The sequence below is a fragment of the Hipposideros armiger genome, unplaced genomic scaffold, assembly GCF_001890085.2.
Source record: "Hipposideros armiger isolate ML-2016 unplaced genomic scaffold, ASM189008v1 scaffold_304, whole genome shotgun sequence".
NCBI classification, from domain to species: Eukaryota; Metazoa; Chordata; class Mammalia; order Chiroptera; family Hipposideridae; genus Hipposideros; species Hipposideros armiger.
This window is the reverse complement of record NW_017731654.1, coordinates 1,099,060-1,115,393: the sequence shown is the minus strand read 5'-3', so window position 1 is coordinate 1,115,393 and position 16,334 is coordinate 1,099,060. Positions and strand designations below refer to the sequence as shown.

General features: G+C 48.1%; 1 protein-coding gene across 1 annotated transcript; it reads right to left on the bottom strand.

Annotated features, from left to right (window-relative positions):
- Nucleotides 1-635: 635 nt before the first annotated feature.
- Nucleotides 636-3,450, bottom strand: GGT6 (gamma-glutamyltransferase 6). Its single transcript, XM_019659837.1, has 4 exons — nucleotides 3,281-3,450; nucleotides 2,487-2,686; nucleotides 2,285-2,398; nucleotides 636-1,974 (listed from the first exon to the last, which is right to left on the bottom strand). The coding sequence occupies exons 1-4, from the start codon at nucleotides 3,412-3,414 to the stop codon at nucleotides 929-931; spliced, it is 1,494 nt and encodes a 497-aa protein (XP_019515382.1). The 5' UTR covers nucleotides 3,415-3,450; the 3' UTR covers nucleotides 636-928.
- Between the last annotated feature and the right edge of the window lie 12,884 nt (nucleotides 3,451-16,334).

Genomic DNA, 16,334 nt, shown 5'->3' with positions numbered 1-16,334 from the left:
GGGAAAAAAAAAAAAAAGAGATGCCAGATTTGGGGCTAAAATAAATGGGTAGATTGTGGTGCCATTTACTGAGCTGAGGGAGAATTTTCTTTGCTGGGGGCGAGGTGGAGGTGGTGGGATCAAGAGTTCTATTAAATCTGAGATACCTTTTACAATGTGTGTGTGTGTGAGGTGCTGCTGGTCACCCTGCTTGTTGACTTGAGAAGCTGCCTCTGGATGGTTGTAGTGAGAGAGACCCCAGCCCTCGGGAAGGTGGGAGGTTAGGGCTGAACCTGGCCTTAAAATTCCATCTACCCAGCTGTTGCCTCTTTGGTGCCCCTGGGACTCCTCCTACTCACCCTCTCAACCTCTTTCTTGTTCTGCTGTCTGCTGTAGAAAGTGAGATTGAGAGATTTATCTTGGACACATCGTGCCCTAGGAAGCAGGAGGTGAGCAGAGAAAGGGGAGCTGAAAGACACCAGCCTGGGCTCTGACTCTGGGTGAGGGTCTCCTGTGCTGCCCATTGGGGAAGCCCTGACACCAGGCCCCTCAAAGACTTATGGGAAACTAACCAAGAAGCAGGAATGGCACATGGAGTCTGGGAGACTTGATCTTGATTTTATTTCCAGCCTTTGTTGAAGGAGATTAGAAGAGGGTGGCCTAAAGGGGAGATGCCAGCAGTACCCCAGGCTCTGCTTGCCCTGCCCATGGGGCCCCGAGCCTAAGCAGGGGTTTGGCATTCTCTTACCTTTTCTTCCCAGAGCTGGATCTGAACTCAGGGCTGGCCCCAGGCCCTGGTGCTCTTTTCTTATTCTCAGTTTCCTTAGAAGAGCCAGTCCAAGTAGCTGATCAGGCCAGCATTTGAGTGCCTGAGCCAGCAGTGAGCACATCATTAGTGCACACGTTTTATGCACTCCATCACTGCTGGGCCCACTCTGCTCCTGCCCCTTCAGTACCCCTGGAAGGGGCAGCAGCCATTGGGGACACTGGAGACGTGGGCATGCTCTGCGTGGGCTGCCACCTGGAGCACGGTCCCTTGGCCACACATGCTGGGGCTCTTTGTTGGTCTTTGCTGGGCTTGGTGCTGGTGCTGGTGCTGGGCCTGGGTTTGGGGCCCTGCCAGGTGGCTGAGCAGGGCGCGAGTCGTGACTCTGGCCACTGCAGGGGTCCCTGAAGCCACCAACCCCAGCACGTTGGCTTCAGTGTCATTGGGGCTGCCACGAAGGACGAGGGGGCAGGACCAGGTACTAATTGCAGACTTAGCTACCAGGTTGCTGAGTAGAACCCCAGTGCTTGGGGACAGGTATCGGGAGCCAAAGGAGCTGTTGAGTGAGGAGGCAAGAAGGAGCACAGAGCCGCTGCTGTCCACGGTGGCCAGGACACTGCTCACGGGGGTCACAGTAGCGTTCAGGGGTGGTAGGCAGGGGTCAGGGTGGGTCCCTGTAGACTGTAGGGCTGCCTCCAGCAGTGCCAGCAGTTCTGGGCCAGCTGAGGGGCTGGGGGTGGTGAACAGGATGCCCTCTGCCAAAGGTAGCTGCAGCGCTGGCTCCAAGGTGGGCATGGGCTCAGCTGAGGATCCCTCCAGCCCCAGGTCTCTGGCCAGCAGACTCAGTAGGGCATCCTTGGCAAAATCTGGGGTTGGGGCAAGTGCTGCCCTGCGTAGCACGTCTGCCAGTTTTGGGTTGGTAGCTCGGGCCCCAAGGCCCAGGGGGGTCCCATCAGTGTGGCAAAGTAGTGGACAAAGGCCTTTTGTGCCCTGGGCTGCCAGAGCCCCGGCCAGGGGCATGTCTACCAGGAAGCCCTCTTGAGCCAGGGTGGTGGGGCCCACCAGCAGGCGTGGCCAGGGCAGGCGGCCGAAGCGTGTGTGCAGCAAGCGCAGAGTAGGCAGAGCCGAGGGCATCCCCAGGCCGGGGGCCAGGGTCTGGGCTGGGCCTGATGTCAGGGCAGTTGAATTGCCCAAGGAGCCATTGTGGAAGAGGCCCCAGAACATGGCACCTGGGGGGAGACAAAGGAGTCACACAGGGGTCAGGGGCACTGACTGGGGTCAGGATCACTCAGTAGCCCCAGATAAAGGGCAACTGACTTAGCCTGGGGTCAGGAGTTACTGACTAACCCTGGAGACCCACCTGGGGTCAAGATCACATGGACCTGGGATCAAGGATCACAGCCTAGAGTTGGGGCTACTGGCCAAGTCCTAGGTCATGCCCACTAACCAGCCTTGAGGTCAGGGCCACTGATGGCCTGGGTTCCAGGTCACCAATCAGGCCCAGGGTCAGGGTCGCTGTCTGAGGTGTGGGTCACTGACCTAGCCCTGTAGCGTGAGGATGCACCACGGCCAGACACAAAGCTGCTCCAACTCCGGCGTCCACAACATTGCCTCCAGCCACAAGCAGCTCTTGGCCCAGGTGGGAGCACGTGGCTGCAGCAAGGAAGGGACAGTCATGGGGAGGGGCCTGGGACCAGTGACCCCAGCCCCTCCCTTCTCAGGAGCTGCTCCCATCACCGACCTGCAGGGCTGATGATGGCACCGTGATGGTATACGCCGGGGCGGTGGGAGTGCCCACTGGGTCGAGGGGGGCCAGGGCCAAAGGTTTCTGTAGCGCTACCCCTGGCGTGCAGTTGCCATGTGGCCAGGGAGAAGCCAACAACCAGCAGCAGCAGGGCGGCAATTAGCTGGGCCCAGGCCCCGGGCCGAACACCGGCTTTCCTGCAGAGAGGGGTGTGAGCCGGGGCTGGGGTAGGGGCACACCCAAGAGTCCCAAGAAAACCCAGGGACTGTTTCCCAAGAGGTCTAACTTGTCTGCAAGAGGAACATGTTTGCCAAGAAGAAGGGCCTCTTGGTAGATGGCATAGAGTGGACAGAGACATGAAGATCGGGGAAACTGAGGACGGCTGGGGAGGGAGTCTCTGGAGAGAAGGTTGGAGAGGCAGGGTTGAACCCATCTTGAGGCAGGCCTGACAGGGGCTTGGCAGGCTTGAGGAGCAGGGCCCAGCCAGGTGTGGCCAGGCCCCAACCTGCTCAGCAGGTGCCTCCTGCACCAGGGGGTGGGGACTGGGAAACTGACAGAGCAGCTAGCAGGGCTGGCTTGGTACAAATTTTCCTTCAGACACACAAACCTTGGATTGACTGGTTCAGGTCAGATCTGGGGCTGTAGCCCAGGTTCTCCCTATTCAACCAGAAAGTTCCTGGAGCTGAGCCAAGTGTGGGGTTGTGCACCCCACTCCCTTAGAGGCCCCAGAGGGAAGGACTTACCAGCCTTAGGCCTGAGTTGCCAGGTGCTCAGACCCCTCCCTAACTCACCCAGAGGAGTCTTGGGGCCTCCAGGGGTCAGGGACGAGTGGCTCTGATATGTCCTCCTCTTCCTCCTCAGGGTCCAAGCTCTGCTCCCAGAGCAGCAGCTTTTGGTAGAGCACAGGCTCTGCTGTGACTTCCATGGCCCCGCGGTGCCCGCCTCAGCCCGCCTGCCTGCCTTCCAGCCTTCCCAGCTGAGTCTCAGGAGGCCCTGCCCAAGCCAGGGAGGTGGAGGCAGCCTTGGGGAAGGGTGATGTGGAATCTAGAACAGGTCTGGGCAGGTCATTGGGCCAGGGAGGCTGCGCATGAGCCCGCCCCATTAGGGCACAGGGCCGTAGGGGCTCATGGCTGGGCACTCTGTCAGCAGACAGAGCTTAGTGGACACAGCCCTTGGGCCACAGCCATAGACCCTGAGACCCAGGATGCCCTCTGGCTCCCTTTCTTAGGGGATGCAGCCCCTGGATCCCCTGGCCTGTTCAGGACGCTAATCTAGGGACAATGGAGCTTGAATTGGAACTACAGTTATTAGGTTGGTGCAAACATAATTGCGGTTTTTGCCTTGTTGAAATTTGCCTTTGATATTGGAATACAGTGTTAAATAAATATGGTTATGTTATATATCATTTTAATGAGCATTTCTTGCTTTTTTTTTGCTAAGGACTTATTACTTGCTCTTTATTTTATATGTATTTTAGACAAAAATATGTATGTTAGACAAAAAGCAAATTTGAGCAATTTTCTTATTTGAGTTCAAAATGGGTCATAAAGCAGCAGAAACCACTCACAACATTAACGCATTTGGCCCAGGAACTGCTAATGAACATACAGTGCAGTGGTAGTTCAAGAAGTTTTGCAAAGGAGACGAGAGACTTGAAGATGAGGAGCATAGAGGCCAGCCATCAGAAGTTGACAATGACCAACTGAGAGCAATTATTGAAGCTAATCCTCTTACAACTACATGAGAAGTTGCCGAAAAACTCAATGTTGACCATTCTATGGTTGTTTGGCAGTTGAAGCAAATTGCAAAGGTGAAAAAGCTCGATAAGTGGGTGCCTCATTAGCTGACAGCAGATCAAAAGAATCATCGTTTTGAAGTGTTGTCTTCTCTTATTCTACGCAACAACAACAAACCATTTCTCAATTGGATTGTGATGTGTGATGAAAAGTGGATTGTATACAACTGGCGACAACCAGCTCAGTGGTTGGACCGAGAAGAAGCTCCAAAGCACTTCCCAAAGCCAAACTTGCACCAAAAAAAGGTCATGGTCACTGTTTGGTGGTCTGCTGCTGGTCTGATCCACTACAGCTTTCTGAATCCCAGTGAAACCATTACATGAGAAGTAGGCTCAGCAAATTGATGAGATGCACTAAAAGCTGCAATGCCTGCAGCCGGCATTGGTCAACAGAAAGGGCCAATTCTTCTCCATGACAACACCCGACAGCATGTCACACAACCAATGCTTCAAAAGTTGAACAAATTGGACTTTGAAGCTTTGCGTCATCCACCATATTCACCTGACCTCTCGCCAACTGACTACCATTTCTTCAAGCATCTTTTTGCAGGGAAAACACTTCCACAACTAACAAGATGCAGAAAATGTTTTCCAAGAGTTCTTCAAATCCCAAAGCATGGATTTTGACGCTATAGAAATAAACAAACTTATTTTTCGTTGGCAAAAATATGTTGATTGTAATGGTTCCTATTTTGATTAATAAAGATGTGTTTGAGCCTAGTTTCAGTGATTTAAAATTCACGATCCGAAACCACAATTACTTTTGCACCAACCTAATACATTATGGCTTGAATCAGGGCTCAGCATGTGACTAGGTTCTGGTATGGAGGTGTTTGGTCTCTGGCTGGGGTTAGGGATCAGCCTGAGGCCCCCCCCTCCAGGGGTCTGGGTTTATCTGGGGAGCAACTAGTGGTGAAGGCACATTATGTGGCTCTTGTCCACCAGGTGGCGCCACAGGCCTCTTGGGGAGTCGCAGCCTGGAAACCATGAGTTTCCAAGTTCCTTCACTCTGGGATTCACATCAAGGACCGATTCTGTGGCAAAATCATAGAACCACAAAGAGTGCTGTGGGACAAGTTATGGACTTCAGTCTTATCCGTTCTTTAGTCATTTCTCTGCTGACCGCTGTACTGTGACCGCTTCAAACCTTCTCCCTCTTCCCTGCCTCAAACCGCAAACCCTCTGACTTAAACTCTCAGGGAACCACCTTGCCTCCTACATCACATGGAAAAATCAAGGCTGATGGAAGGAGCCCCCAGTATACACCCTCAGCTACAAACCCACCTTCCACATTGTTCTCTCTCCTCCCCACCTGATGCAGTGGAAAAGCTACTCTCTGCCTCTGGTTCTGGCCCAACCCCTCCCACCCCTTGCCTCCTGCTTCCCCAGGGACCTCACTCTCTTACTAACCCCTTCTCCCCTGTAGCTTCACGTCTTCTCTACGGGTTCCTTCTCAACAACTTTTAAACAGTCAAGTCCGGAATAGGCTTGGTCAAGATGGTGAAACAGGTAAACACTATGCTTACCTGCGCTCATGACCACATCAAAATTACAACAAAATTTACAATGAACAGTAAAACCATCATTGAGAGACACCTGAAGTCTAGCTGAACTGAAGCCTTACAACTAATGGCATACAGAAGAAGCCACGTTGAAACTGGTAGGAGGGGTAGAGACTTGGAACGCTCTGGTTGTGACCATTAAAAATCAGGAGGGATTAGTATTCCATTGTACCACATCTTCTTTTTCCAATTATCTATCGAAGGATGCTTTGGTTGTTTCCATGTCTTGGCCGGAGTAAATAATGCTGCAATGAACATCGGAGTACATATATCTTTATGGATAAATGTTTTCAGGTTTTCTTGGGTAGATACCCAGGAGAGGGATTGCTGGGTCATATGGTAATTCTAGTCTTAAAATTTGAGGAACCTCCATACTGCTCTGCCATAAGGAAAGAAATACTGCCATTTGCGACAACATGGTGGATCTTGAGATTATTATCCTAAGCGGCATATTAGTAAGTCAGACAGGAAAAGTTGAGAATCATATGACTTCACTCATATGTGGGATATAAAACTGAAAGTAACAAAAGCACAAGACAAACAAAGAAACAAACACTCATAGACATAACAATTTAGTTGTTACGAGAGGGTATGGGGGAATAGAGATAGTAGAAAAGGGTAAAGGGGATCACATATATGGTGATGGAAGGGAAACTGACTCTGGGTGGTGAGCACATAATAATAAACAAAAAAAAATCAGGAGGAATATCTCAACTGCAGAAGATCTCCCTGAGGAGTGAGGGGTCCCAGCCCCACACCAGGCTCCCCAGCCCAGGGCCCAGTGCGAGGGAGAGAAGTCCCCATAACTTCTGGCTCTGAAAACCAGTGGAGATTGTGGCTGAGTGAGGTGGAGGGCCGCTAGATTCCGAGGGGCTCCTCTTAAAAGGCCCACTCACGGACTTACTCCCTGATGGAGTTCCCTGATTGCTTTGAGTTCCAGTGCTGGGAAGCAAATTGAAAGGCACCAGGGACATATGGGGAGGAACTGAGTTATCTGGCTTCAAGGCAATGGCTGGAGGGGCAGCTTTTTCCCAGCCGGAGGAGCTTGCAGAAGCCATTGTTTCTTTAATGATCCCTATCCTCTGTCAATATGCAGACACAGGTGGCTGCCATACCTGGGTCTCCAACAACCTGGCTAACACCCTTTGTTCACTCAGCTCCGGTGATTCCCTGAGGCCCTGCCCCACCCAACTTTCGGGCCTACCTAAACCGCTTCCAGTGGCTTTTCCATACAAATGGCCTATCTTGGCTCATGCTGTGGACTTTCCTAAAACTCTCAAATGTCCACAAAACCCAAAGAAGAAGCATCTGGCTTCAGCATGTCCTGTACCAATGGCTGAGTAGCCGTAAGCCTGGCACTAGCCACAGCCAGCCTCAGTTTTTGGCTGGCCTCTCAAGGCACCAGCATGGGGAGTGACCATCTGCAGCTGCAGCTGAATTTGGCTTGAGAGGGCTCTGGATGCTGGTGATGTTCTGTTTCTTAATCCCATGTTGGTTACGTGAGGGTGCTGATTGTGAAAATGCATCCATCTGTACATTTATGATATGTGCACTTTTCTGTAGGTGGATTGTATTTCATTAAAAAGCTTTTTAAAAAAACCTCAACTATTTTCTACATTAGAACAACCACCACAGAAATCATCCTTTAATCCCACTTGGCTCTCCAGCCACTTCCCTTTCTCTTGGCCTGTTCACAAGCAGGTAGAATGTTGTCTGACTTTGGTGCGCATCAGAATCACCCAGGGGCTTGTTAAATCAGGTTGCAGGGCTCATTCCCAGCGAGTCTGACTTTGTAGGTTTGGGGTAGGGACCAGGAATTTGTTTTCCTAACTCCCAAGTGATGCACCTGAGGCCAGCCCTGGAACCACACTTCGAGCAGCACTGATCTACAAAAAAGCATCGTCTACACCTGCTGTCTCCACTTCCTTGCTTCACAGCGTTTGCCCACAGCCCTCCACAAGCTGGTTTCCATCCCCAAACGCCCAGAGAAACCTTTGGCTTCCAGATTTTCTGATTCCATGGGCCAATTAAAATAAAACCAAATGGAGACACCAGCATAGGTTGCTACCTTTTTATTTTGCCAAGGGTGAGGGGAAGGTCACAATTACCACCTGCTCTCATTTTATAAAAATAATTTGATTTCACTTCCTGTTGACACAATCTGGAAAGGTTATCGTCTCAGAATGAAGGTCAACCTTCCTTCTTAGGAAAAGGCAGTTGGGAACCTTACGTGTCTGTGCTGCCCCCATCTGCCCCATCCTCAGCCTGGCCTCGTGGCTCCTAGCATCGATTCCCTTTGTCCAGACATGATTCTTTGGTCCCTGTCCGGTCAACATTCCTCTGCTCTTAGAGCTATGACCAGAAAGCTCTTTGCGGCCCAGACCTCCACTGATAGGGTCATGGGGGCTTTTTCCTATGTGTTTTTTTCTCACTCCCTTAGCTCCGGGCCTGAATAACACTGCCTTTACCCCCAAGAGATGCCTATCAGTTAAGCTCCAATTAGAAGCCAGACAGGCTCTGGGGATGAATGGTGGTCAGGCCAAGGTGGCTCCAGAGGCAGATGGAGCCAGTCATTTTAGCAGGAGCTGGGAATGGCATTGGTTTTAGGACATCTAGGTCTGGTCTAGTTTCCGCCACTGACTCTCTAGGTGACTGCAGGCAAGTCATTTAACCTCTGGGAGTTTTGACTCCAATTCTGTAAAAAGGTGTCCAACAATATCTGTCTTCCTAGTTGTTATTATGAGGATTCAACAAGGAAATACATTTAAAGCATTTAGGCCAGTGCCTGGTACACAGTGGACCCTCCAAGACACATGAGTTCCTAGCTGTCTGTTCTGCGGACTTCAATATCACAATGCTAAAATGATATGCATAATCCCCAGCTCTGCAACCACACACACACACACACACACACACACACACACACACACACACTCACGGGTGGCTCTAAATCTGAAGTGTAGGACTACAGATTCATCCATTCCCCCATTTCATTATTTATTTATTCTCTTATCCTAATGTTGCTGCACATTAGAATTACCTGGTGAGCTCCTAATACCCAGGCAGACCAATTCAGTAATTCAGTCAGAATCTTAGGTTGGAGCTTCGTTGGTATTTTTTAAAGCTTACTAAGTGTTTTTCAATATGCAGCTATGGCTGAGAACCACTGCGTTATCTAGCCCCCTAGCCCAGTGATTTCTACAGCAGGAATCACTACCAGTGATTAAAAAAACCAAACCAAAACAAAAACCACCAAAATGCTGCTCTCCACCCAGGCATACACCAATGGCGTCAGTATCTCTGGAAGTGAGCAAGCTTCAGACATCACGATAGTTTTTAAATCTCCTCAGGTGATTCCAGTGTTTAGCCAGGTTTGAGAATTGCTGCTTAGAATAATACGCTCACAGGTGCGTTTATCAGGCAGTCCCTAAGTGTGGACCTCTTCTGAGGCTTGTGTACTGGGGGAGGGCAGCGAGGAGCCTGGGAACAGCTGAAAGTTGGTTGTCCCCAGTCCACAGAGCATGTCCTCCAGCAGCCCTGGCGGCCCCTTCCACCCAGAAAGGCTCCCAGAGGCGAGAAGGGATATGGGCCCAGCAGTTACCTTTCCTTCAGTCCCCTCAAGCGGACTTCCCTGGTCATCATCTCTCTGGCTCAGGCAGTGTGTGTGTGTGTGTGTGTGTGTGTGTGTGTGTGTGTGTGTGTGTGTGTGTGAGAGAGAGAGAGAGAGAGAGAGAGAGAGAGAATGAATGTATATGTGTATCTGATGAACTCCTTCTCAGCTCCCCCTCCCCTCACTGCTCATACACCCTGAGATTCTCTCCCTCGTGTTCTAGGCTGTTTTTTGCGCCTCCAGAGTTGAAGAGAAGAGGAAAGTGGCAAGACTCGTATTGTGTGAGCTGCCACACAATCTCCCCAGGCTTGGTATGTGTATAAAGCTGAGTCCTTGTCTAGTGGGGTTCTTTTGTAAGTCCTTTCAAAATTCTCTAGCCCACACCATTATCAGGGTCTCTCACCCGCAGGTGAATCCCTTGGTGTGCATTGGTAGCTGACCCAGCTTGTAGGCTCACAGGCTGCTCAGGCTTCAGCTTCTTGCTGCCAAGGTCTCAACTTTCCACCAGGTGGCACTCTTGGACAGGTTTTTAAATACAGCTCTATGCAGGTATTTGCTCTCCCATGGCTCATATCTGGTCCACTGGGAAAGTCACACGTTCTTTTTTATTCCTCGATAGATATTTAGGGGTACCAGTTTCCTAAGCTGAAAACTGTCTTAACTTTATTATCAAAACCACTATGGGCCAGCAAGTCTGTCATACATTTTATTTTAAAGATAACATTTATTGAGGTATGACTTACATAAAGTAAAATTCACCGATTTTAATGTATACGAGTCATGTACAATTTTTATTTCTTTCCTAAATGTTCGGTAGAATTCATCAGTGAAGTCATTTGTGCCTAAAGTTTCTTTTAGGAAGGGTTAGCCATCCTTTTTGAGTGAGCTTCGATAATTTGTGTCTTTCAAGGAATTCACACATTTTATTTAAGTCAAGTTTATTGGCATGAAATTGTTCATAATATTCTCTTATTATCATTTTGATGTCTGTAAGATTCATAGTAATGTCCTCTTTTTCATTCCTGATAATTTGTGTCTTCTCTCTTTTTCCTGATCAATCTGCCTATAGCCCATCCCCCCAAACACGGACACACACACACACACACACACACACACACACACACACACACCACAATTTTATAGATCATTTCAAAGAATCAGCTTTTGGATTAATTTCTGATATAATTGACCCTATTGTTTTGTTTTCCACTTAATTAAATTCCTATCTTATATTTAGTATTTTCTTCTGCTTATTTCAGACTTCACTTGTCCTTTATCCTCCTCTTCTGATATTTTTGGGATCAATTGAATATTATTTGTTCCCATTTTTATCGCCTTTGTTAGTTTATTGGCTATGGCTTTTTGTTTTGTTTTTTACTGGTTGGCTTAAGGTTTATAGTATACATCTTTAACTACTACAGTCCATCATCACCATTATAATGGTGAGTTATACCATTGCACGGATAGCATAAGAACCTTACAACAGTATACCCAAAGTGGTAAACTGGAGCAGTGTTAGAGCTTACCTAATTTGTTTTCCATTTTTCAGAGATTGCTGTTCTTGCTGCCTGATATCAAGTGTCTTAAAAACTGTTATTTCATATGTTGTCTGTTTTTAGATTGTTTCACTAAGAGAGTAAATCCAGTCCTGTTATTCTGTCTTGGCTAGAAGTGGAATCTCTCTAGTTACTTTTAAGATTTTCTTTTTATCATTGGGTTTTTAGCAGTTTGATTATGATGTGCCTTGGTGTGTGTGTGTGTTTTTTTGTTTAGTTGTGTCTTTTCTTGGGTTTTGTTTGATTCTTGGATCTATGGGTTTATAGTTTTCACCTAATTTGGAAAAATTCATTTATCCAAATATTCTTTTTTAGTTCCCCCATTTTCTCCTCTCCTTCTGGGATTCTAATTATACACATGTTAGACTGCTAATAGTATCTTACAGCCTACTATGACTGTTTATTTCTTTTTCAGTATCTTTTAGTGCTTAGGTAGCTTATATTGCAATTTCTTCAAGTTCACTGATCTTTTCTTCTGCAGTATCTCATCTGCTCTTAATCCCATGCAGTGTATTTGTAATTTTGGATATTATATATTTAAGCTCTAGAAGTTCCAGTTCGGTCTCATTTGTATATCTTCCATTTTTCTCCTCATCATGTCCAAATTTTCCTTGATAATATTTATAAGATTTAAAATAGGGGTTTTAAAGTCTTTGTCTACTAATTCCATCATCTCTATTATTTCTGGGTCTGTTTATATATATGCATACACATTTTTTTTTATCCACTAATCTGTTGATGAACAGATATGTTGTTTCCATATCTTGACTATTGTGCATAATGCTACAATGCTTGGTGTATTACGAGGTCTCTCCCTTCTGGCTGCTGAAAATAGGGACTGTTCCCACTTCTGTATGAGTTCCAGAAATTGTTTGGCCTGCTATTTTATGGTGGTTCTTTCCCTTGCCTTGGGTAGTTTCGTCTCACACACGAACATATCAGTTCTTAGTCCAAACCTTCAGGAGACCCCTCTGCAGACATCTGGTGCTCTATCTCTATGAAACTCCTTCCTCCTCAGTACTTTGCCCTGAAAATTCCAGTTGCCTCGGCCTCTGAACTTCAGGCCTTGGATCCTCAACTCAGTGGGACTGCTGGGCTCTAATTAAGATCCCCCTCCCTGTACTATGGCTCAGAAATTGCCTCCAGACTTTGAGCTAAGGTGTTTACATTGCTTGTTTTTCTTCTCTCAGAGATCACAGTCCTGTGCTATCTGTTCTTCAATGTCTGAAAATATGTTTTGTATATTTTCTCCAGACTTCTAATTGTTTGCGTGAGGAGGGGACAATTCCAGAGGCAGTAAATCCTTCATAAGCAGAAGTGAAAGTCCTCCTTATTAGATTATTGAGGCATGAATCAGAGGTTATTCTACTATGTTCTCTAAGCTACTGAGGACCCCTATATCATCCTTGGCTGTATCCCTAGTTCCTGAAACAGTCAATGGCTTTTTGATTGACTGATGCATATTGAGCTTTTTGAGTAGTCCTATTGAAGCCCCTTTCCCTAGACCTGTGGTGAGGGGCAAACACACCCCCACCCGTTTCCCATTGCTGGGGTAGGGTTAGTGGTGGGACCACTGCATAGATCTCTCCAAAGAAATGCTACCTCTATTTTTTTTTTAACCTCTCTTAGTCTTTCCAACTTCTTTTGTGAGCTCAAGGAGGGTAGTCAGCTAAGGGTCACAAAATGGTTCTCAACCGCTTCCTTTGCAAGTCCTGCTTTGGTGGTCTTACCCCAGTCTGTAATGTAGGAGTCATTGGCACCTATTGTCCTGGGGTCTTAGTCAATACTGAGACAAGACTAGTCCCATTCTTATATCCTGTTACACTATTTAAACCACTGCAGGCAGTTTTAGGTCACAACTCCTAACTCATACAAGCCCTGAGAGGAAAAATAACTCCTGGAACCTGTTGGTAATTTTTACCTAATTTGGGCTAATTAGTGGGACTGGGGTAAGGGAATGACAGAGATTCTGCTGAATAGGGGGGTGGGGATGATGGGGGTGAGGGATGGAATGCACTTGGAGGGACTGTTGGGGGCTGAGAGAAACTGACAGGACCTAGGGGAACTGGGGATAGTGGGGGTGATTAGGGAGGGTAGGAGGGCTCAGAGGGGCTGGAGGTCATGGGAGGAATGGGGAAAATAAGAGGATGGGGTACTGGGGAGGCTGGAAGGGCCAGGAGAACAGAGGGGACTTAGCCGTTTGGGGCAGGGAAGGCATGGGAAGAGAGATGGAGCAAAATAGCAACTAGGGGGAGCTGGAGAGGACTGGGTGGGGCTAGGCATGTCCAGCGGCTCTTTCTTATATAGAGAAAAAAAACTTTTAAAATTTCTTTTATTGTGGTAAAATATACATAACATTTACCATTTTAAGCATTTTTAATTGTACAGTCGGATTAAGTACATTCACAATGTTGTGCAACCATCACCCCCCCGGCCCCCCCCCCGCGCACACACACACACACACACACACACACTCCATTTCCAGAACTGTCTCATCTTCCCAAACAGAAACCCATTAAATAACTCCTCAGCCCCTGGTAGCATCTGTTCTACTTTCTGTCGTGTACAGAGAAAATTTTAAGCCATAATTTCCTGGTCCTTAACCTCCTTCCCAGCGGAGGTATGAGAGGCTGGGGGCAGGGAAGGACTGGGGGACATGGGGGGTGGAGGAGAGACGAGGAAGCCCTGTGGAGAGTTGGAGGCACTGGGAGGGTGAGCGGGGCTAAGAGGGCCTGGGGGCCTGGGAAGGGAGTGGAGGGGCTGAGAGGAGTTTGGAGGAATTGTGTGATGACGCGATGGATGGGAAGGTGGGGTGGCACAAGGCTGGCTGTCTTGATAAATTCTAGTCCCTCCAAAAGCAGAGCCCCCTTGGCCTCCCTTCCCTGACCACTTGCTGACCACCCCCCACACACTCCGCCTGATCTGTGCAGTGACAGCTGCTGGGGACCCCTCCTGGCTGACAGGGTGAGCTCTGCCTCCACTTTACGTCAGCGTGCTCTCATCCTGCCCGGAGTGGGGACTGAAAGGGGGCCTGGGGCAGCACACCTTTCCCCCTCACTGGGTCTGGAGGTGACATTAACCTTTGTTTGTGTTTTATTCCTATCTGGCCAGCTGATGGTCTCAGTGTAATGGCCCATCTGGGAAGTGGGCAAATGATCTGCTCCTGGTTGGTCCCACATAAGGAACTAGAAAATGAGCCTCTAACCAGACTAGACCAGAGGGACTGGAGCACAGTGTGCGGGGGGTGCGGGTGGGGGTAGGGGGAGGGAAAGGGGGGACCTGCAGGGGTTGGGGGAAATGAGAGGAAGTTGGTGGGCCTGGAGGCCTGGGATATAAAAAGGCTGAGTGTGTGGAAGGGTTAGGAAGGGACTGGGAGCCAGATGAAAATAGAACTGGGAATGCATTTGGGAACTATGAACAGAAAGGAACCTAAAGAGATGGGAGGAGATGAAATTTCAAATGGGATGGGGTAAAAGGGACGGAGAGGAGGCGAGGTGGGGATGTAGAAGGAAAGAGGTGAATGGGGAGAGAGTGGAGGGGGGCTGGGAAGTCGGAGTGGGGGTCATTGGAAAGATGTTGGGGTCTGGAGTGGGCCTGGAGGAGCTGGCAGTGACATGCAGGGACTGGGAGGAGCTAGAAGGTTCTGGGAAGAAAAGGGAGGTTCTGGGAAGAAGTGGGAGTGCGATGTCGGAGGGATGGCCCAGAGGGCTTGCGGAAAGAGTGGGAACTATAAGGCAACATGGGAGGGACTCCTTTATCTAGAGGTAAAACCTCCCATTATGATGAACAGATTTCTCAACTGCTCCTTGTAGTTCTACCAGTTTTGGCGTTCCCCCACTTTAGGGATGAGTTATGTGCACGCCTGACTGGAATCCCTGGCTCCACTCTGGTCCCTTTGAAATCCACCCTCCACAAAGCATTAAAGCAAATTATGTCCTCCCTTTACTAGAAGCCCTCCCAAACTCCCATACCCTGCACCATTGCCAAAAACACCCCTCGCCTGGCCTTGTCTCCCTCTCTGTCCTCAAGTCTCTGTCCTCCTCTGTGCATCCTTCTAGTCACACCATGCTCTCTGTTCTTTAACATTCCAAATTGGATCCAGGCTCAGGGTTTTGCTTTTGCTGCTGCTTCTGCCTGGAGTGATCTTTACCACCCAGGTCTTAGCTACCATCTTACTCTTCAGGGTTCCACTCATATTTCACCTTCTCTGGACAGGTCTTCTCAGACCACCCTACATAAAGCATCCCCTACCTCGCCAGTTGCTGTGACACACAGGCCTGAGCTCATGCACCTACTGGCCCTGACCAGCGCCTGCCATCATGGGACTGTGTCATTACTGACTTCCCCCGTGAGAATATAAGCTACTTAGGGCTGGGCACTGTCTTGTTCACTGTTGTATTTTCCTTGCACCTGGAGCAGTGCCTAGATGATGGTACGTATTCAATAAATGACTGTTGATGGACACATTCATTCACACCCATTCACACACTCATGGCAGCATTATTCACAATAGCCCAGGGGTGGAAACAATCCAAATGTCCATCAACGAATAAATGGATAACCAAAAGTGGTATTTTCATGCAATGGAAGATTATTCAGCCTTAAAATAGAAGGAAATTCTGACACATGCTACAACATGGATGAACCTTGAGGACATTATGCTAAATGAAATAAGCCAGTCAAAAAAAGACAAACATTGTATACCACTTATATGACATATTTAAAGTGGTCAAATTCAAAGACAGAAAATAGAATTGTGGTTGTCAGGGAGTTGGGGAGGGGACATGGGGAGTTGTTGTTTAATGGGTCCAGAGTTTCAGTTTTGCAAAATAAAAAAGTTCTGGAGATGATGGTGGTGATGACTGCACAACAATGTGGATGAGCTTAACACTACTGAACTGTACACTTAGAAATGGTTAAGATGGTAAATTTTAAGTTACAAGTTCTAACAATTAAGTTCATGAATTTCTTGCAACGATGTTGCTAACCATTTTTGATATCAGAGAGATTATTCATTATGAATTGTACCAACTGGACAAACAGTTAACCATGTTTACTATCTGTAAGTGCTGGAAAGGTTTCATGAAAAAGTTAGACGACCTGAACTTTTCACCAACAATTCATGGCTCTTGCATTACGACAATGCACCAGCTCACCCAGCACTGTCTGTGAGGGAGTTTTTAGCCAGTAAACAAATAACTGTATTGGAACACACTTCCTACTCATCTGATCTGGCCCCCAATGACTTCTTTCTTTACCCAAAGATAAAGGAAATATTGAAAGGAAGACATTTTGATGACATTCAGGACATCAAGGGTAATA

Bases quoted from the DNA above. Each gene is read 5' to 3' on its own strand.
- GGT6 (XM_019659837.1), bottom strand. From the start codon at position 3,414: ATGGAAGTCACAGCAGAGCCTGTGCTCTACCAAAAGCTGCTGCTCTGG. The intron at 2,687-3,280 runs GTGAGTTAGGGA...CCCTCTCTGCAG, and splicing joins AGGCCCCAAGACTCCTCTGG to GAAAGCCGGTGTTCGGCCCG. The intron at 2,399-2,486 runs GTCGGTGATGGG...TCCTTGCTGCAG, and splicing joins TGCCATCATCAGCCCTGCAG to CCACGTGCTCCCACCTGGGC.